This window comes from Octopus bimaculoides, chromosome 24, assembly GCF_046866305.1.
Source record: "Octopus bimaculoides isolate indiv1 chromosome 24, ASM4686630v1, whole genome shotgun sequence".
Lineage (NCBI taxonomy): Eukaryota > Metazoa > Mollusca > Cephalopoda > Octopoda > Octopodidae > Octopus > Octopus bimaculoides.
The window spans coordinates 35,008,237-35,030,736 of record NC_142951.1 but is presented as its reverse complement, the minus strand read 5'-3'; the positions used below and the strand labels follow the sequence as shown (position 1 = coordinate 35,030,736).

The 22,500-nt window shown below is 38.9% G+C and overlaps 1 protein-coding gene across 4 annotated transcripts in view; it reads right to left on the bottom strand.

Annotated features, from left to right (window-relative positions):
* Positions 1-22,500, bottom strand: part of LOC106869078 (inositol polyphosphate 5-phosphatase K) — a 39,969-nt gene that overhangs the window by 5,609 nt on the left and 11,860 nt on the right. For 3 of the 4 annotated variants that reach the window (XM_089341499.1, XM_089341500.1, XM_089341498.1), the window contains 7 exons: positions 21,836-21,929; positions 19,424-19,540; positions 18,941-19,048; positions 18,568-18,635; positions 18,220-18,331; positions 17,707-17,816; positions 16,479-16,641 (listed from right to left, as the gene is read on the bottom strand). In XM_089341499.1, coding sequence (XP_089197625.1) covers positions 16,479-16,641; positions 17,707-17,816; positions 18,220-18,331; positions 18,568-18,635; positions 18,941-19,048; positions 19,424-19,540; positions 21,836-21,929 — 772 coding nt within the window. Of the gene's footprint in view, positions 1-9,101; positions 9,283-16,478; positions 16,642-17,706; positions 17,817-18,219; positions 18,332-18,567; positions 18,636-18,940; positions 19,049-19,423; positions 19,541-21,835; positions 21,930-22,500 lie in introns of those variants that run through there. The other variant, XM_089341501.1, reaches the window with a different exon arrangement.

The following is a 22,500-nucleotide window of genomic DNA, read 5'->3' as shown; positions in this document are numbered from 1 at the left end:
TTCTATCAGTCTCTTTTTACAAGAACATAAACCCATCAATACTTTATTCCACATTGCTCCAGTCCACTCACCTGTATTTGAAAGGGCCAGCGTTACTACACTCTGTGTCATGCTGAATCTCCAGGAGAACTATATTAAGGGCATGCATGTCTGTGGAGTACTCAGCCACTTGTATGTTAATTTCACGAGCAGGCTGTTCCATTGATCGGATCAAGTGGAATACGAGTCGTCATAACCAATGGAGCACCAGTTTGTTTGGCCTTTGTGTTTGTTTGACATCATGTAATGGTTGTTATACAACCATCATAACCATCGAAACCAGGTTATTCATACCCAGTCTTCCATCCAAAACCTTACTTGGAAAGAATGTGAGGGTTGGTGACAGGAAGGGAACCCAGCCATAGAAAATCTGTCTCAACAAATTCCATCTGACCCATGCAAGCAAGAGAAAGTGGATGTTAGATGATGAAGATGATGATGACACAAACACTTTGATAAACTAGTGTATAAGTGTATATATGCATAAATATACACACACACACACACACACACATACATGTGTGTGTGTGTTTATTCACATGGTCAATTCATTTGGACATATATGTAAAGCATGGAAGGTTAAAACTGTGAGAGCTGCATCTCTATCCCTTGCAATGCTACAAAGAACTTTCTTTTGGACAGAGTTGGTTGTGTATACCATGTAAGGTATTCATCCAGAATCAACAAAGGCACTCCACTAGATTCTATTCTGGTCTTCGTAAATGATGGTTCTTCCTTCTTTGTTCAGTTTACCTGTAATTTCTCAATTCACCCAATGCCTGAGTGAACTCAGTGAATTACAAAGAGTGGAGATGGGTTCTCACCAAATCAACCTACAGCCTCTAATTATGGTCATTGGTTCAAGCTGTTGCTTCAATGGCATCCTGCAAGTCTTTAAGGACAATACAAAATTTGGCGGTCTTCTTTTTCTTAACTCACACTTTGGTGCCCCAAGTGTTTTTCTCCAGGTTTCTGACGATGCTTTTAACCTCACAGAGTCTCTGTTTAAGTTAGCTGTTGTTGCATTAATTTCTTTTGTCAATCCTACTGCATTATACATATATATATATATTGTGTATATATATATATATATATATATATATATATATATATATATATATATATATATATATATTGTGTATATATATATTGTGTATGTGTATATATATATATATATATATATATATATATATATATATATATATATATATATATTGTGTATATATAAGATCAAAAGTCTGATGTATTACTGCGCACAAACACACACAGATATACAAGAGGTTTTACGCTGTACTTAAAATAACCCCACGTTACTCAAGTTTAATGGCACATCAGCTATTTACAGTTTGTAATAAACGCCAACTCTGTTCATCATCCAATTCGTTAGGCCAAAGAAAAAAGAGAAAATCAGAGAAAAAGAAGAGAGCCTAAGTGTTAACTAAGAGCCGTTACTCACAATCTTGTCAGGCAAGTTACTTCCCTTAGATTGCAAGTTCATTTGCAAGGGAAGAAAAAAGCGAATTCGTAAAGTGATAGAAAAATGCTGAATTTTGCCGGATTTGCAATGTGTTGTCTAACAGGAGAAGTTCCGTTGATTTGTATAAAGGATATTTCGTGAGTAATATTTCTGTCTGAAAATATGTTTATGTAAGAGAGAGGGCAGTATCTAGATTATAGACAGGGGTGTAATGTAAATGTCTGTTTAAACTGGAGGGTAGTCAACTGTATGCCAAGGATAAAACGTTGGCCTTTCCTTGTTCCATTGGCATACAGTTTTGGATGTTTCAAGAATTTTTCCATCTGATACCAAATATCTGTACTGAGCTCCTCAGTTTCCAAATATGGTTGGCCATGATGTACCTGAAGATGGTGTTGAAGTTATAAAACGGTTCATTGAATTTTTGTCTTCAACCATTCCCCATGTCTGATGGAAGTGATGTGGTGGATGTGGTATGTTTGAGGTAAATTTCACTTCATTGCATAGTTGGATGAACGATCACGAACTATCCAGAACATCATGTTCGATTGGTTTCCTGGGAATAAATATTTACATCTTGGTGGAACAACTGCGGCTGGTTTCTATAGCTTTTTAAAAACCTTCCTGTATTGATGACTTGGTGGAAATTGTGTCTATAAAAGGGTCAAAAGCTTCTTACCAACATTAACCTCAACACTGAAGGGGAAAAAAAGGGGTGAAACTGGTAATTTTAATAAGTTATGCCCTCTTTTCCTTAAGTGTTAAAGCTTTTGTAAATACTTTCAGTGTAAAAGTGTGAAAATGGCTCCCATGCCATGAAACCTAAGTTGTGTTTTTGTATAGCGCAAGTACAGCACTAAGATCACACATGTCTCAAAACCAGGAATCTTTCAGCACCCCTTGTATATATATATATATATGTGTGTGTGTGTGTGTGTGTATGTGTGTGTAGATACACACACACATATATATATATATATATATATATAGTGTAGTATATTGCCACTTAAGTGTGGCTGACCCCTAGGGGTGGATGTTACTGTTGCTTTTAGCCCCAGGAGGACATCTCCTCCAGCTGGCTTATTGACACACGACTGTGTCCTGTTTGCCAAGGGAGTTATCCCTCTCACCTCGACCAGCAGCACGAACGTATCCGGATTTCAGGGTTATTTCCCTTCGTCGGCGTTCGACAGCTGATGACCTTGGTGAGAGAGACAAAAACCTGGCAAACCTTATATCTTCTTTTCCAGTGAAATTCTTCACTGATATTGAAAAGGTGAAAACAAGCAATGTTAATTCTCTAAATGAAGTATTAACAGTAACTGCACGATAAAGTGTAGTATATTGCCACTTAAGTGTGGCTGACCCCTAGGGGTGGATGTTACTGTTGCTTTTAGCCCCAGGAGGACATCTCCTCCAGCTGGCTTATCGACACACGACTGTGTCCTGTTTGCCAAGGGAGTTATCCCTCTCACGAAGGGAAATAACCCTGAAATCCGGATACGTTCGTGCTGCTGGTCGAGGTGAGAGGGATAACTCCCTTGGCAAACAGGACACAGTCGTGTGTCGATAAGCCAGCTGGAGGAGATGTCCTCCTGGGGCTAAAAGCAACAGTAACATCCACCCCTAGGGGTCAGCCACACTTAAGTGGCAATATACTACACTTTATCGTGCAGTTACTGTTAATACTTCATTTAGAGAATTACATTGCTTATATATATATATATATATATATATATATATACACATACAAGGGAGTGCTGAAAAGTTCCTGGCTTTAAGGGTATCGCAAAAGGCTTGGCTGGAGGCCCAACCTTCCGAGTTCTTTTACAGGACTTAAAATACTGGAGGGCTGCTGCAATAAGTGTGTGAATCTGAGAGGGGAATATGTTGAATAAAATCATAATTAACAGATCCTCCTGTGTTTTCTTTTATCCAAAGCCAGGAACTTTTCAGCAAACCCTCGTATACACACACACACACACACACACACACACACATATATATATGTATATATGCACATCTCTATCACTATACATACACCCATGCAGATGTGTGTGTGCATGTGAGGGAGAGAGTGAGAGAGAGAGAGAGAGAGAGAGAGAGAGAGAGAGAGAGAGAGAGAGAAAGAGAGAGAGAGAGTTAAAGTGATATAAATTAAAATGTGGTGTTGATTTCCTATCGTTAATCCTGATCCACCATTGCATAATTTACATTTAAGATATATATAAAAAAAAAGTAAACTAAATTGAAGGCTATGTGCCTGTCCTTTCTCATGCAGTAATTAGTAATAACAAACAAAAACAAGTAAAAACAAATAAAAAAAAAGAGACAAAATAACAAAAGCAAACAAACAAATATAAAAACAAAACAAAAACAAAAACTTTGAATTGTATTCCTGGACTTGGCTGAGTCATGGCAACACAGAATAACCAAAAGCCCAGAACATTCTGGAAAGGAGTTGGAAAGGGCATTGAGAAGGGCATCCAGCTGGAGAACCCCTAAGACAGCAGAGCTTGGTCCTCTCCTCTGGGTCATCAGATCATCCCAAACCAGCATGGAAGATAGACACTCAACAATGATGATGATGATGATGATGTGATGATGATGATGTGATGATGATGATGATGTTTGCCATCTAAAGTTTAACATAGTTGTGTGGGAAACAGTCAATATCTGATGTTTGTTTGCAGGCAAGGGGGACAACTATGGGCATGTTTCAGTCTATTAGACCTCATCACCATCAAACGCTGCCTAATTGTATTCTGATTAATTGAGAATATTCTCTACACACACAATTCAGAACATCATCTTTTTAATTATTCATTAATATTTGTGGCATTGGCACAGTTCGGTTATTTCCCCTTTGCTCATTTTATTTCTTCTATTAATTACGCAAATTATATTCACCAAAATTTATTTGTACCTGTCCTCCATGAATTTAAGTAATCATTGACTGATGAAACAGTCCAAACTGTATCCTGATGAATGGCTAAGTTCACCTTGGAGAGATTTGAACTTGGAATCTAAAAGAATGTCACAAAATATCACTTGGTGCTTTGTCTGGGGCTCCACTGGTTCTGCTATAAACCAACTGTTGACTATCTTAAATAATGACAGCAATGAGTCTACAAGGAAACTTCTATACAATTGTCAGACATGCTAGAAAAAGCAGCCAAAGCTGGCTCAAATCAAACCCTACTATCTTTTAGAAAGGAAGGACATGTCCGATAATGTCTGAAAAGACAGGATGGGAAAGGATGGAATGTCTTTGGTCATATTGGCTGACCTAGGGCTAAACAGCTACCATGTATATTATGATGGTGGGAAGAAGAATATAATATACAGCGTAACTACCCCCTTCCCTCCTGTATATGACTTGTACAAGTTTATACGGACCCTGAAAGGGTTAAAAATCAAAGACGACTGCAGCAGAATTTGAATTCGGAACATAAAGGGTCGTAGCTAAATATCACAACACAGCATTTCACTGATTCGACTACCCACAGCACCTTAACAACAACAAGAAGACCAACAAGGCCGAGATGGAACTTCTAGGTGGTCACTCAACTTGCTAGAAATAGCAGCTAAATCTCACTGAGCTCACAGTCTACCATCGTAAATAAATGAAGGACATTAAAAACTGTAGTTGAAAGAACAAAAAAATGAGGTGGTCATGGCTGAAGTGTCTTTTGATATGATCAAAAAACATCTCAGCCATGACCACCTCATGTTTTTTCTTATTATTCCTCCTCATCATCAGAGCCTGCCTAATTGTGTTTTAATTAATTGCAAAATCAAGGTAGACCTTGGGCTAAACAGCAGTAACAAAAAAACAAGACAAAACAAAAACAAAATCTTCCCACCCCCACCCCCACCCAAGAAGCAACTAGAAGTTAACTCATGTTTATTTCTTTAAAAAAGATTTTTTTTTTTCAAAACTGAAAAAAATCAAATGTAATATGACCTCCACCCCTCACCCCCAATCCAACTGCTAACAGCAAAATAAATATGAACTTTGTGAGAGACGACTGTGAACTGACTGTGTATGTATGCATATGTACATATATATATGTATGTGTGTATATATATATATATATATATATATTACACACACACACACACACACACACACAAAATCAGTGAATTTAATGTATGTATAGAGAGAGAGAGAGAGAAGGAGGGGATGGATGGGGAGAGAATTAAACACACCCACACACACAGATTTAATTTAGAGAATAACTTTAACCATATTCTTCATGTTGTTATTCAATCTCCATCCATCACATGCTTTACAAATCCATCCATCTAATCCACCAATCCTGTTCTCATCCTCACAGATCTTACACCATTGGATTATCACCTCAGGTTAAATACCGTTTCTTTTTTTGTTTGTTTGTTTTGTTTTATTTTTAAACGTATCAGTGCAGACCAGGCTGTGCGGCTGAGAAGAGTCCACTTTACAACCACATGGTCTGGGGTTCAATATCACTGCATGGCACCATGGATGGGCAAGTGTCCTCTGCCATGGTCCTCAATTGAACAATGTCTTGTGAGCAGATTTTGTACAGGGAAACTGAGAAAAGCCTGTCTCACACAGACACACACACACATATATATATACATACTCAGTTTTTTTGTGATGTTTTTGCAGCCTTAACAACAAAACATATTACTCTACCTCCAGTATCCGAGTACTGTTTAATAAAGTATATATATATATATATATATATATATATATATATATATACACACACACACACACACACACTTATAATAGGCTTCTTTTCAGTTTCCACCTAGCTAATTCACTCACGAGGCATTTGTTGGACCAGGACTATAATAGAAGACGTTTGCCCCAGGTGCCGGGCAGCAGAACTGAACTCAAAACCATGGGGGTCGTGAACCAAGCTCCTTAACCACACAGCCACACCTGTACCTACATCTAAGCGCAGCTGGGTGGTTGCACACACATCACAAACACTAAAGACAAAAACCACAACAATTTCTCTGAAGTTTATAAAAAAAAAACACCATTTTATTCACTTCATTCTCTTTTTCTTATCTTTTTTCTTGTTTTATTTCATTTTATTTCATAAAGATAGAAGGATGGTCATATAAATAGACAGAGAGAAGAAAGGTCATTTTATATATGTATATATATATATATATATATATATATATACATATGCTAATAAATAAATAAATAAATAAATAGATAAATAAATAAAGAGAACATTCTGCAAAAACATTCTAGAAAACTTTCCAGAAATAATCTAGAAAATATACAGAGAAAGGCGGCTGGTTTTGGATATTTCTATACATTTTTACACAATATTTGTCCTTGATAAAATCTTGCTTATCTGGTGTAAGGGAAGGAGTGGAGAGAGAGAGAGAGAGAGAGAGAGAGAGAGAGAGAGAGAGAGAAAGAGAGAGAGTGTGTTTGATGAGAGACTTTGGAAATGACACCTCTAAGGCAGGTATGAATTAGTGCAAGCTCGCTACACCTGAGCCAATTTGTAATTAATTTTATAATAATAACGATACTGATAGCATAAATAATCCATTCTTTTATAGGCACAAAGCCTGAAATTTGAGGGTTGGTTAATTACATTGACCCCCAGTGTGCAACTGGTGCTTATTTCATTGACCCCACAAAAGGGATGAAAGGCAAAGTCAACCTCGGCAGGATGTGAACTCAGAACCTAAAGAACCAGTGTCCAGCACGCTAATGATTCTACCAGCTGGCCACTTTTAATAGCATAAGTCATAATATTAATAACAATAATAATAATATTAATAATAAATGCTCTGATGCAGTACCAGGCAGTGGCTCTCATGGCTTCTGATCTTAACTGATTGGAAGTGTTATCATGTACATTGTTTAGTCTTGGTATAAAAGATGGGCTACACCAAATATTCTGCTCGATACCACAGATTTGCTTGTCAGTTGCTTGGCCTTAACCAGTGGAGCAATGTCCCTTGGTGGCTGGAACTAAAGAAAATGCCACACATTTCATGATGACAGTTGTTGAACCACAGCAGTTAACTGGTACCCTTAGTATCAATCCATGAAAAACTTAACATATTGATGATGATGATGATGACAATGATGATTCATAGGGCCATACTTTTACAAAGGAGGAAGGAGGAGTATAATAAATTAAACTGACTCCCCACCTACTCACCTATGCCCAGTACATATTCTATGTGGCTCCATCAGTTGACCCCAGCAAGGTTTGAACTCAGTATGTCCAGAGATGGAACTAAATACTACTGTAAGGCACTCTACACTTTCTATTATTCCTCCTTTATTGATTATGGTTTTTAATTAATTAGACCCCACCCACCCACTCCCACCCTGTGTGAAGAGTCACCCACCCACCCCCAGCCACCAGCAGGTTATGGAATGAGAATGTGAAAAAAAATATTAACAGCTGATTCTGGCATCCACCCATCCACCTGTCTGTCCTCAACAAAGACTGTCATTGATGTTACCAACCCACGTGTATGACTGGTATTTATTTCATTCAACTGGGAGGATAAAATACAAAGTCATCATTGGTGGGATTTGAACTCAGAATGTAAAGGGATGCTATGAAACATTACAAGTTATTTACCATCAACTCCATGTAAAATACTCTTCCCACTTGAATCTAGAGATGCAGAGGTTTTCCCACTCACTTTTATTGATAGTAAGATGTGAGGTGAGTGAGATTTAGCTGCTATTTCTAGCAGGGTGAGTGATCGAGTAGAGCAGTGATTCTCAACTGGGGTCCATATAAAATTTCTAGGGATTCATACAAGTAAAATAGTAAACTGGAAATCCACAGTAGTATTCTAAGGGTCTGTGAAAGGGGTTTGTTTTAGATGTATTCATTGGAAGAAACACCAAGGTCTTTTTTTTCTCTAGCATCAACTTTCAAAAGGGAAAGTGAGACTAACAAAATAGGGATTTTAAAAGAAGTTTCTATAAAACTAGTTTTTAAACATCGAATATGGCTATGGGGGTCCACCAGAATAAAATAGTAATCAAAGGGGTCCATAGATAAAAAATGGTTGAGGACCACTAATGCAGAGCTAATGTTATTAACGAGATGAAGAAAGGTAAAAATCAATCCCAGCTAGCAATATTCTATAACAGGAAGTGAAAGGATACAGTTTAAAGAAAAGCCAAAAGTGTTTTGTGGGACACTGGACATTGTACACAAGCATACCCGGGGTGCTTGTGGGTTTGATGGTAGCACCTTTCAGGATGCTTACCATAAAGTAAAGGGATTTACTAACAGGGTGGTCATGGCTGTGAGATTTAACTTCACTGAGGTATCACTAAGGGAGCAGTCATGGCTATGGGATTTATGTTGTAAGCATGTGGTTACAGGTTCAATCTCACAGCATAGCACTTTGAGCAAGTGTCTCCTACTAAAGTTCATTCACAAAATTTTGTGGATGAAATTTGGTTGAAGGAAACTACTTGAAAATCTATCAAATGGACTGGATTAAATTCCTGATTAAATCTGTCACATTATTTAACATCACCACCTGGCCCTCAGGCTTTTGGCAGACTCCACCCTGGATCGAGTTCTTTGACCGGAACAAAAACTCACAATTTATGGCTTTTACTTCATTTTACTGCCACGAGTCGTGCACTGTCTCCTCTCACTGAGCCAAACCAACATTTTCAAAAAACGTAAATTCAACCAAGTTTACCTAAGAAAGTTCTACAAAGAAGCCTTACCAGAATCTGCAAATGGTAATTCCAGAGACTGTAAAATTATAATATGAAAGACATTAAATAGTTATGTCAATCTGAAAATAATATCAGTCTGTTAGTAGTAATATCCAATCTGTAAATTTCAAGTGCAGGTTGGAGGTTTCTCTCTAAACATTCAACAACTTTGAATAAGGTTATACAGATTATTTGAAGATAAACTCGGTTATAATCAGTGGTTCCCAACCTTTTCACTACCCTTTTCTTTAAATGAGTTTTCCCACCGACCCCTTTTAATATGCTTATCCTTATGTATATATAAATATACACACACATATATATATATATATATGAAATTTTGAATTTAGTTTACGAACTCCCAGTACTACTTTCGCGGACCACTGGGGGGTCCACAGACCACAGGTTGGGAACCACTGCTTATAATATTGGTTTCTAATTTTGACACAAGGCCAGCAATTTCAGGGGAGGGGAATAAGTCAATTACATCGACTCCGGTGCTTGACCGGTGCTTATTTTGTTGACCTTGAATGGATGAAAGGCAAAGTTGACTCCAGCATAGAGTCAAAATGTAGTGGCTGATGAAATATGGCTAAGCCTTTCGTCCAGCATGCTAACGATTCTGCCAGCTCACCACCTTAATTACAATAATAATAATGATGATGATGATGATGATGATGATTTCAAATTTTAGCCACAAGGGCAGCTTAGGAGAGGCGGAGATGAGTCGATTACATTGACCCCTGTACGTAATGGTACTTGTTTCATTGACCCCCAAAAGGATGAAAGGCAAAGTTGACCTCAGCGAGATTTGAACTCAGAACACATTGGCAAATGAAATACCGCTAAGCATTTCATCCAGTGTGCTAACGATTCTGCCAGCTCACCACCTTATAATAATAATAATAATAATAATAAATATGTAGACTTGAGAAGAGATGTCAAAAGAATATGGAATATGAAAGCAGGAGTAGAACCAATTGTAATTGGAGCATTTGTGTCAGTAAAGAAAGCTTTCAGGAATCCCTTGACCAAATTGGGATCTGTCCCAGCATTACAACATTGCAAAAGACAACATTTTGGGGACTGGCTGATCATAGAAATATATTGTTTCACAGAAATACTCAAGATATTGAGGCAAATGTAATATGTGACCAGAGCAAACCTGATCTGAATGAAGTGAAAATCAATGAGGAAGAGAAAAGAGCAGAGGAGTGGGTGAGGTGGTGGGTGAAGAAAGTAGGAAAGGTATTAAACCATGTAATGAGATAATGGTGAATGGTGTGTGTGTGTGTGTGAGTGTGTGTGTGTGTGTGTGTTTAGTAAATAGTGTTGAGAAGAATGTGTTGAAGGGTGTCAAAGTGGGTCAGTAGGCCACCTCTCTATACATATAGAGACACACACACATGTAGACAGGTAAACTTTTAAATACCATTGTAAGCCAGTAGACCTTCAGAAAAACATTAACAGCTGCCATCATAATAAACCCCACATCATCAGTGATGCATGATTGTAATTAAACAGGGTGTGATGAACATTATAATTAAATATTAAAAACTGAATGTTGTTTCCCATAACGGAATTCCACAATCGTGTGTATAAACATTTTAATAATAATCTATATTGTGTTTCTAGAATACTTAGAGGAAGTTTGTTTGGAATATGCTATCATCATCATCATTACCGTTTTACGCCTATGTTCCTCACTGGCTTGGAGGAGAGGTTGTCACAGCCATTGCCAGTTCTTGTTTGCAGTTCGTACACACCTACATGAGTTAGAGGACCACAGCTTTTGTTTTTCTTGCTTGGCTGTGTGGTAATAAATTTGCTTCCCATCCGCATGGTTCCAGGTTCAGCCCCATTGTGTGATAACTTGAGCAAGTGTCCTCTACTATAGCCTCTCACCAACCAAAGGCTTGTGAGTGGATTTGGTAGATGGAAACTGGAAGCAGCCCAACATGTGTATTCATATATATATATATATTCATATATATATATATATATATATATATATATATATATACACACACACACATATAGACATACATATACACATGTGTGTGATTATGTATGTATTTGCCCCCCCCCCCCCCATCCCACCACTTGATGATTGGTGTTGGTGTGTTTACATCCCCATAACTTAGCAGTTCAGCAAAAAGAGTCTGATAGAATAATCCCCAGGCTTTATAATAATAAGTACTCAATTCATTTGACTATAGTTCTTCAAGGCGATGCCCCAGCATGGCCACAGTCTAATGACTGAAGCAAGTAAAAGATAAAACGACCCTAGGACTCCTAAGGCCAGAGTTTATTCCAATTTCCTTGGCATATAAGGGACTGAAATCACAACATTTAGCACATGAATGAGACCCCCAGGGTTCAAGATCAGAAATTTTGAGATGAGGGGACAAGTTGATCGCGCTGACCCTCAGCATTTGACAGGGCTCAAGGTCAGCAATTTTGAGATGAGGGGACAAGTTGATCGCGCTGACCCTCAGCATTTGACAGGGCTCAAGGTCAGCAATTTTGAGATGAGGGGACAAGTTGATCGCGCTGACCCTCAGCATTTGACAGGGCTCAAGGTCAGCAATTTTGAGATGAGGGGACAAGTTGATCGCGCTGACCCTCAGCATTTGACAGGGCTCAAGGTCAGCAATTTTGAGATGAGGGGACAAGTTGATCGCGCTGACCCCCAGCACCTGGCCTGCAACCCACCTCATCAACCTCATATTTCGGGCACGTCTTCTATGCCCGGACACCCATCCTAAAACCAACCACTCTTTATAGTGTAATGGGTGCATTTTATGAAGGCCCCGGAGCCAGACAGGGTGTCATGTCCTTGATAAGAATAAAGGGACCTCTCTGCCTACAGTGTCTTCACTCATTTGCCAAACACATTACAAAAGGCATTGGGTGGCTTTATTCCTGGTACCAGCCCTAGTGAAGTTAGTCTGTGGCCCCGTGACACTAGGGAGTCCTCACTATTCTATACCGATTCCATTCATTCAGGGTAACACAACCAAGATGATGGACAGAAGGGTGGAGGTGGGGTGATTGTAGAAGATGAACAAGGGAGAAAGAAGTAAGAGTATGATAGGGAGACAGAGTGGGTGGGTGGGAGGATGTTACAGGAAGCAATAATGGAAGAGAGAGAGAGAGAGTGACATGAGAATATGCAGACATATGAATGTAATGAAATAAAACACACAATAAAAAAAACATCTTTCTAAAAGGTTTGTGGCATTTTTTTTGTCCCCCACCAAAAGTTTTTTAAATAATAACCTTCAAGAAAATCTTTCCTTAAATATTGTGATCGTATCAAGTATTTTTTCGCAAAGACTTTTATATATATATATATATATATATATATATATATATATATATATATATATATATATATATATATATATATATATATATACACACACCAATATAAACAAACACAACCCTGCAACAGAGTACCAGTGAGACAATAACGAACCTCCAGCAAGAAACATCAGTGGGATCTCCTTTGAATTACACCCTAACAAGAAGGGACACTGGATAATGTAGTCCAATATATATATATATATATATATATAGGTAGGTAGGTAGGTAGGTATTTAAAATCTATTTAAAAGACAAGATTGTCATTGCTTTTGATCATAAGAGGAGACATGTGCTTATACTCCTTTACATGCATCTGTTTCTCTCTATATTGGTGTATTTGTATAAATGTGTGATACTCTAATCCAATGCCTCTTGCTCTGCAGTCTATCTTTTTATGATATTATATTTACAGTGGAGCCTTAGTTTATGAAAGCCTCTCATGAGCAATTTTTAGAATATAAAACGCTTCAGGTGATAAACGGATTCTCAAGTACCAAACAAGCAAATTGGCAAACAATGGTGGGAGTATAAGCAGGGAAGTATCAGTCGGGGGCCTAGTCTTTCCCCAGTGCCCATCCCCACCTGAATTCGCTGTGCATTCTCTTGAATTTCCTAAGGGAAAAATAGTTTTGGTCTACAAACATTTCGGGTGATGAACAGCTACCAGGAACAAATTAAATTGGTAAACTGAGGTTCCACTGTATATGTAAAGGACTAGAGACTGTCTTTGACCATATTCCTGCTGGATCAACACTGAAATGAGGTGGACAACAAACAACAACAACTCATGTGCTATGACTCAATATAAAAGCTTCTATGTGGTCTCTTGATCTACTAGTAATAACAGCTAAATCTCTCTCTCTCTCTCACAAAGCAACTCCACAATATCATAGCAAGAGAAGAAATCTTTGTAGAATTCAGTTCTCTCACAATGTGTTGCAAAAAAATAGAAAAGAAAATAATTAAGACAGAGATTGTCACATGAGGAACATTGTCGAAACAATAGCAAAATAGAGGGAAATCACAGAACACCAGAGCCATACCAGAGATCGATAAGCAAAAAGTGTGATATGAACATTATTATTATTATTATTATTATTATCATATGGTAGGCTTCAACATTATTATTATAATAATAATAATATTTTATAAAACAAAGTAGTTGTGTTTCAGAGATGCAACACCTTGTTTATACAGAAGGAAATATGAAACAGGTAGTAATATTATGTGTATGTGTACTTATATATATATATGTATATGTGTATTATGTATGCATATGTAAGTGTGTGGGAGGGAGGGCACGTAGCCTAGTGGTCAGGGCATTGCACCCACAATCATGAAATGGTAGTTTCAATTCTCTCACCGGGTGGTGTATTGTGTTCTTGAGCAAAACACTTCATCGCACATAGCTCTATGATCACTTTGACACCTGGCGTGTGACACACCATGTCCCTGTTCGGGGGCCAATGTCGATTTGATGGAGGGAATGAGCTGATGAGCAGCATGAAAATCTGATCACTAAAAACGAATTACTTGGGCAGGTGATTCAACAAGGAACTGTGGGGCACCCTTACCTTTTGTCTACAACAGAAGACTTCACCATGGATGCATGTATGTACATGTGTGTATATATGAATATGTGTGTGTGTGTGTATATATAAATATGTGGGTGTGTATATAAATATATATGTGTGTGTGTATAGAATAAAGTGAATTTCGAATGTGGGACAGCTGTGAAAACAGCCTTGAAAAATCGGTAAAAACCCCTAGAAGATGGAATATATATATATATATATATATATATATATATATATATATATATATATATATATAAATATATATATATACACGCACATACATATATACATGGTAACACCTGTGGTATATGTATAAATAAATGACAGTATAACAGCTACTGAGTATATATACAGAAATATATATGTATATATTTGTATATATATGTAAGAATGTATGTATAAACATGACTATATAATGGCTACATGGTATGTATAAAGTTGTTGGAAAAATGTTCCAAAAAAATATTAGTATCACAGTCAAGGCACAATATCTACATACAGCAGTGATTTTAGTAAATAAAGTGTGCTCCAGCTGGGGGGCTGTTTGGTGACAGGAAGTATGGCAAAACATAAATTAGTGTTAAGAAGCGAGAAAAGAAAAAAATTAAAATGAGGTGAAAAAGAAGAGAGAAAGAAATGGTATTGTGATTGCAATTCCCAGTTAGACCCCTGGTGGGAGGAAATATGTTGCAGGGAGCAAGATATGAACACATGTGGGTTAATTAAATATAACTGCCTTAGTATTTTCAAAAATGTGTGTGTGTGCACGCGCGTGTGTGTGTGTGTGTGTGTGTGTGTGTGTGTGTATCTTTGTGTCTGTGTTTGTCTTTCACCACTGCTTGACAACAGGTGTTGGTGTGGTTTTGTCCCTGTAACTTATCAGTTCAGCAAAAGAGACCGATAAAATAAGTACCGGGCTTTAAAAAAATAATAGGTCGAATTTTTCGACTAAAATTCTTCAAGGTGATGCTCCAGCATGACCACAGTCAATGAGTGAAACAAGTAAAAGACCTTATATATACTCATGTTTTGAGTTCTATTTTCCTGTTTGCATCACTTGCCTGTGGCCATATAATGTATGTGTGTGTGTGTGTCTGTTACCTAGCACTGAACTGCCAAACTGGTATAGCAGCGACAAAGTGTTCACATATGCATCTACATTATAAGTCATTGTAGATGATGTGATGAGCTGTTCATGCACTTCACAGACTAATCTTGGAGGTGAATAAATAGAGTGGCTTTAGACAGGATATGAAAACTAGATGGTGAACCTTTGTTTCCCACCAACTCAGGCTGGGTTACAAAAAATAAAATAGAGACCCGTTCCCCACCCCCACTGCGGTGCGGCAGCCATGGTACTGACTTAGATGTTTTGTAGTTATTGTTGTGTGTTAGGAAGTTTAGGGTTTCAAATATTGTTTCTTCTTCTTCTTCTGCCCTTTTCACTACCACCACCATCATCTTCATCACAGTCATGAGCAATCATAGAGGTGGGGGGGTGTTCAGAATTCCTATAATTTACAAGAGACCCCCACCCCACCATCTCCACCTCCCTCCTGCCAAACAGCAACCAATTTACATTGTGATGTATTTTTAAGCACAATTTTTTCTTTTCTGTCTCCACCCATCAGTAATGGTGGGGGAGGTGAGGTGAGGAGAATGAGAGACAGACAGATAGATAGACAGAGAGGAGGAATAATATTCACTGATAGGGCACCGGGGGGGGGGGGGTAACATGATTGGTGGTGGTGGTGGTGGTATAGTTTCCTGGGAACTGACGGAATGACTTATGAAGACAGGACAGATACTGGTATGGTAGTGATGGAGGTGGAGGGAGAGGATCCCCTTCTGGGGCACCGGTCACATCATTGGAAGGAGAGAACAGATAAGACAGGGTGGAGGTGGTGGAGGGTATCCAGTTACAGGACAGTCAAGGGTGGCAGAGAGGTAACGGGTTAGGGTTAGGGTTAGGCTTAGGCTTAGGCTTAGACATAACACTTCCCAACTATTTGAGAGAGAGGGGAACAAGAAGAGGTGGTGGTGGTAACGAGGGTTGGTGTGAAATTTCATTGATATTATGTGGTGGGGTGAGGTATAGTGAGGTGAGGTGTGATGTGAAGTATCACAGAGGAAGAGCAGATAAGGAATGTGTGTGTGTGTGTGTGTGTATGTGATGTGGGGTGGTACCATGTCCCAGGAGGGTGATGTGGTCAGTTTGTTAGTTGGAAGCAAAAGGCCGGTTCAAGAGAAAGTTAGTCCATGGTTTCATTGTCTCCATATCTCTTACCTTGACCTCAAACAGAGACGTAACTGGCCGGTGGTCACTAGTCTTGTAGCTGGGGTGGTGTTTATAATGCAGCTGCTTCACATCGAGATGCACACCTTCATAGCTGTCGTCGTGGGCCAACCAGAGTATTCTGTCGCACCAAGCAGGGACACGTTGCTTCTCACTGGAACAGGAGCAGGTGGTGGTGGTGGTGGTGGTGGCGATGTAGAGGGAAAGAAGAAAGAGAGGAGGAGAGAGAGAGAGGGGAAAAAACAAGAAGAAAGAGACAACATATTAAAACAGAGTATTCCATGACCACCACCACTGGACTGGCATCAAACAATACCAACATCACCATCATAACCACTAACACCAACAATAACAATACATTCTTTTATTCTATTTTATTTGTTTCAGCCATTTGACTGTGGCCATGCTGGAGCATCGCCTTGAAGGGTTTTAGTCAAACAAATTGACCCCCAGGACTTGTTTCTTGAGCCTAGTACTTGTTCTATCATCCCTTTTGCCAAATTGCTAAGTTACAGGGATGTAAATACACCAACACCGGTTGTCAAGTGGTGATGGAAAGATAAACACAGACACAAAGACACACACACACATAGATACACACACACACACACACACTATGGGCTTCTTTCAGTTTCCGTCTACCAAAATCCACTCTCAAGGCTTTGGTTGAACCAAGGCCATAGTAGAAGACATTTGTTCAAGGTTCCACGTAGTGGGACTGAACCTGGAACCATGTGGTTGGGAAGCAAGCTTCTTACCACACAGCCACATTGTGTCAACACTAGCACAAACATCAACATCAGTTGTTTAAACCAACAGCTCTTCTTTCACGTAATCTAACGAGGTGAACTGGCAGAATCGTTAAGATATCGGACACGTTATCTACAAATATCTACAAAAATCTAAAAATATCTATTTTATGACCTCACTGTCCACAAGTGTGTAACAGAACAACCACCGGTTCACTCCATTTATGATAAACAAGAGTGACAGGGAGCATCTGTATAACTTTGGTGGAACAAAAACCACAAGGATACCTTTGTACTCTGTCACCTGTTTATTGGTTTACATGATCTGTCAATACACACACACACATATATACAGATACATCTCTCTTTCCAGATACATATACATATATATAACACACACACATACAAATATATACACACAAACAGGTATAAGAAAAAGCCTGACAGAAATTGCAGGAAAAGTAACCTACCTGGTATCATAGACCTCAGTCTCCACATCAAATTTGTAGGTAGGAGGGAAGGTGATTGGCCCCTCTTTGAAATCAACAAAAGCAAGGCCCTGGCTTCTGGTCTTGTTCAACTGAAAAAATGGATTTACACAGGAAAATTATTACATGTCATTAATTGTTCATGTTCTGTTTGTGTTGTTTTATAATAACACACACACACAGATCTACCAAATCCACTCACAAAGCTGTGGTCGACCAGAGGCTGTAGTAAAAGGCAATTGCCTAAGGTGCCATGCAGTGGGACTGAACACAGAACCATGTGGTTGGGAAGCAAACTTCTTAACACACAGCCATGTTTGTGCCTCTCTCACACGAATACACATGCACATAGCTATATATATATATATATATATATATATATATAAATTGGAACAAATACTGCCCCACACATTAATCGCTCTACCAGCTCACCACCTGTACGTGTGTGTGCGTGTGTGTGTGTGTATATAAACAGAATGTGGTCACAACACTTACTTGGTCATAATGTAATAAATAGCTGTAATCTTTCTCTTTGATTCGTGTCAACACTTCTTCGCGGGGCAGGTCATCCAGCCGGAAGTTGAGGTCGCCCAGCCACAATACATAACTGAGGAAGAAAAGACAAAGTCGTGAAGGTTAATGGAACAAATGCTGGCTCATGAGGCACTGCTGAACAGACAGACAGACATGGCATTAATGTAATCAGGGAGATACAAGATATAAAATGGTGAGTGAAAAAGGAGAGGGGAGAAGCAATACACAGGGAGAGAGAAAGAGGGAGAGAGGCTGGCAGACAGAGAGATGAAGATAAACGAAAGAGGATGTTGAAGTAAAAGCACTCACTCATGGTCCAAGATATTGTTGACATCATCATCTCTAAATTTCTGATCTTCCAGGATGCTGTTTAAATCCTGTAAATACAACAGGATTGGTCAATGGAAACAACGTATAAGGGAACCATACAAAGGGGAGATCTTTATACAGGGGTCAACAGCTTCTTTCTCACAAATAAACCCTAACAGCTACCACCATCACCACCACTGCCACCACCATAACAGTCACAGCTACTACTACTACAACCACCACCATCACCTCCCCCAGCACCTCTGTCACACCCACCAACACCACAAACTAGTATCCTCTCTCCGCCACTGTTGCTACCACCACCACCGCCACCGCCACTGCAGTGTATAGAAGGGAACAACTGCAAACTTACCATGATTCGTTCTGGAGTCTGGTCCCTGTGGGCTGCTAAGTGGGAATTGACGATACACATGTTGATACCATTGACATCAAACCTGATGCAGACACCACCTTTGTTGCCCTGAAAGAAGAAGAACAACAACAACAATAGCAATAATAACAATAACAATGTGTGTGGGTGGGCGTTGGGGTGTATTATGTTGACTGGGATACATGAGTGTGTGTATATATGTGCACGTGTGTGTATATAACTGTCATAAATGATGATGTGTATGGCTATTTATATGTATTTATAAGAGTGTGTGTACATATGTGTATATATATATTTATTTACTTATTTCAAGTGTTTGTGAACAATGGCCAACTTGTGAACAAAGGGTGAATAACTGACCAATCATTGACCCTTTGTATGGCCAAAGGCGAAAGTGACTGGAAGTGTTTATGATGCACACAACAACCTACCCCACCCCCATGGAAATATGAAAGGTCCACTTACCCACCAGCCACCGAACCCAGTTTTCGTCTTCTCTGATTCGATGCCATTAATTGATGTGAAAATGTTCTGGCGGCAAAAACCAAGTTCCAGCATTCCTGAGAGACGGACATCTTTGAACTGGTCGGGAGAGAAACAGATAGATAAGTAGATAGATAGAGGGGGGAAGAGAGAGAGAGAGAGATTATATAAGATCAAGAGGAAGACAGATAGGGATATCGACTGAAAGACAGAGAGAGAGATAGACAGATATATAGATACAAAGACAATCAGATCAATAGATAGAGTGACAGATATTATTACATAACATAGAGACGGAGACAGGTAGATAAAGTCAGACATTTTGAGGGAGAGGGGAACATGTCATTAATTAACTCCAGTAGTTTATTAGGATTTTGTTTTATTAATTTCAGAAAGGTGAAAAACAAAGTCAACCTTGGCAGGATTTGAATTCATAATTTAAAGGGACGTAACTCAATGTGGTCTCCACTTAATTAATTAATGATAATAATAATAATAAATGCCCTGATGCAGTACCCGGCAGTGGCTCTCATGGATTCTGGTCTTAACAGATTATTTTGTCTTGGCATAAACGATGGGCTACAGCAAATATTCTGCTCAATACCACAGATTTGCTTGTCAGTCGTTTGACCATAACCAGTTGAGCATGTCCCTTAGTGGCTGACAATATGTGCATCCCTGATCACAAGCAGAAGTAGTGGGGGAGCATCATAGCCATGTGTTGAGAGGAATTCTTTGGGGTTTGGAAACATGGGTGTTTTGCTCAACATCCTCAAACAACCCTTATTCAGGGACCTTTTCAGTGGGATAGGCTACTCGACCTGAAGAAAATTCTAACTGAGCCCGACCTGCAAGGTCATGTGCTATTTATCTTGATATGAGATCACCATGTCACGCATATGTGGTTGTGATGCATGTGCCTGGTGTGCCCTTATCCAGTGCCTGGCGTGCCCTACAAAATTCAGCATTGCTTAGAACTGCAAGAATTCTTCCCATGGTTCTTGAAGCCTGACCAGTAACCAAGTGTCACCTTACTTAGTCTGCTGGCTGTGGACAGCTGACACTTTCCATCGTACCCAGCAAAATATGCTGTGAGTTTTCATATAATAGTAATAATGATGTGGAAGTAGTAGTAGTAGTAGTAGTAGTAGTAAATCTTACATATCACTGATAACACTTTCAGCTCTGTCCCATCATCATCATCGTCCTATTCAGTGAATTGCAGCAGACAGATGTGCACCCACTCCCATTCCACTCATGCTGCAGCACATTCACTCAGACAAAAGGAAGACATATTTCATTCTAATCATCATCATCATCATCCATATCCTCATGATCATTATTATCATCATCATCATCATCATCTCCAACATGTTAAAATTAATCATGACAGCCATTCCCTCCCCCACCCCCTCAACATGCTACCCAACCCCAAATAAGGTATGACAGCACTCTCAATGTACTGAATGAAGTGTAATTCGTAGCTGGTTGGATGGCTGGCTAGTTGGTTGGTGATAATGGCAGTGATGATGGTGATGATGATGATGACAATGATGATTGGTTGGCTGGATGTTTGCTTACTCAATTGATTAATTCCACCCCACAATGCCTAACCCCTCCTACCCAACCACCTCTTGCTTGGTCTGTTGCTATGGTTACTGAACTAGTCAACATGAAACTACTAATTTCCCTAAATTTTTTTAGAATAAATCAAAGTTGATAGGAGGAGGAAATAACAACAGTAATACGCATTATTATTATCATTATCATTATTATTATTATCATTATTATTATTATTATTATTATTATTATTATTATAAGCCTTAGATGAAACTATGGATGTGCATACAAAGGTGGAACAGCATCAAATGTAATATTTTTGTCTCAGAGATTTCTTTCTGTGACACACATCACATCTTTTTTTATCTTTTTTTTTTACTCGTTTCAGTCAGTCACACTGTGGCCATGCTGGAGTACCATCCTGAAGAAGTTTAATCGAATGAATCAATGCCAGAAATTTTTTTTTAAGCCTGGTGTTTATTCCATTAGTGTCCTTTGCCAAACACACACACACACACACACACATGTATGATAGGCTTCTTTCAGTTTCTGTGTACCCAATCCACCCACAAGGTTTTGGTCAGTCCAAGGATATGGTAGAAGACACTCACTCAAAGTGCCATGTAGTGGTATTGAACCCAGAACCTTGTAGTTGGGATGCAAACTTCTCTGGCACACAGCCACACCTGTTTCCATATATTTATAATAATATGTTAACACTGTTATACATTCTCTCAATGCATTCAATCAAGGTAGTTTTATAACGAACCAAATAAAAAATTAAACACACAGACCCCCCCCGACCCCAAATCTAAGAGGAAGAAGGTCACTTACTCTGATATAACCTTTGGAACATATTGTAGAGGTGAGTTTAATTGTCCAGGGATTGTCTGTAGCACTGAGGTCAGATGTACTCACTTCTTGTAATCTAAAGGGAGAAAAAGAGTAGATTTTAGGGATTTGTTGCTGTGTTCTTCTGGGGGTGGAATGAGAATGCAGTTTATGAGGGGGTGCTGAAAAGTTCCTGGATTTGGGTAAAAGAAAACACAGGGGGATCAATCAATTATGATTTTATTCAACACGCTCCCCTCTCAGATTCACGCATTTATTGCAGTGGTACTTCAGTTTTTCTAAGCCCTGTAAAAGAACTCGGAGGGTTGGGCCTCCAACCAGGCCTTTCATGACACCCTTAAAGCTAGGAACTTTTTAGCACCCCCTCGTAGATAAGAGGAATTTGTGTCTGGAAACATATTTTATATTCTTTTATTCTTTTCAGAAAAAAAACAGCGTGGTTATTGTAGCTGGAATGCTTTTGACTAGGTTTTTCTCAATCAAGAATAAAGAATAAAAACAAGTGTTTCAGGTGTGCTTTCATCTCTGATGATTGAGTCAAGGTATTTACCTGCAGACAGAGAAACACAGTTTTAGAGGTAAAAAGTAGGTAAGGTAGTGGTGAGTACAGGTATACAGGTAGTGCGGTATGAAGGGTGGGTGGGGTG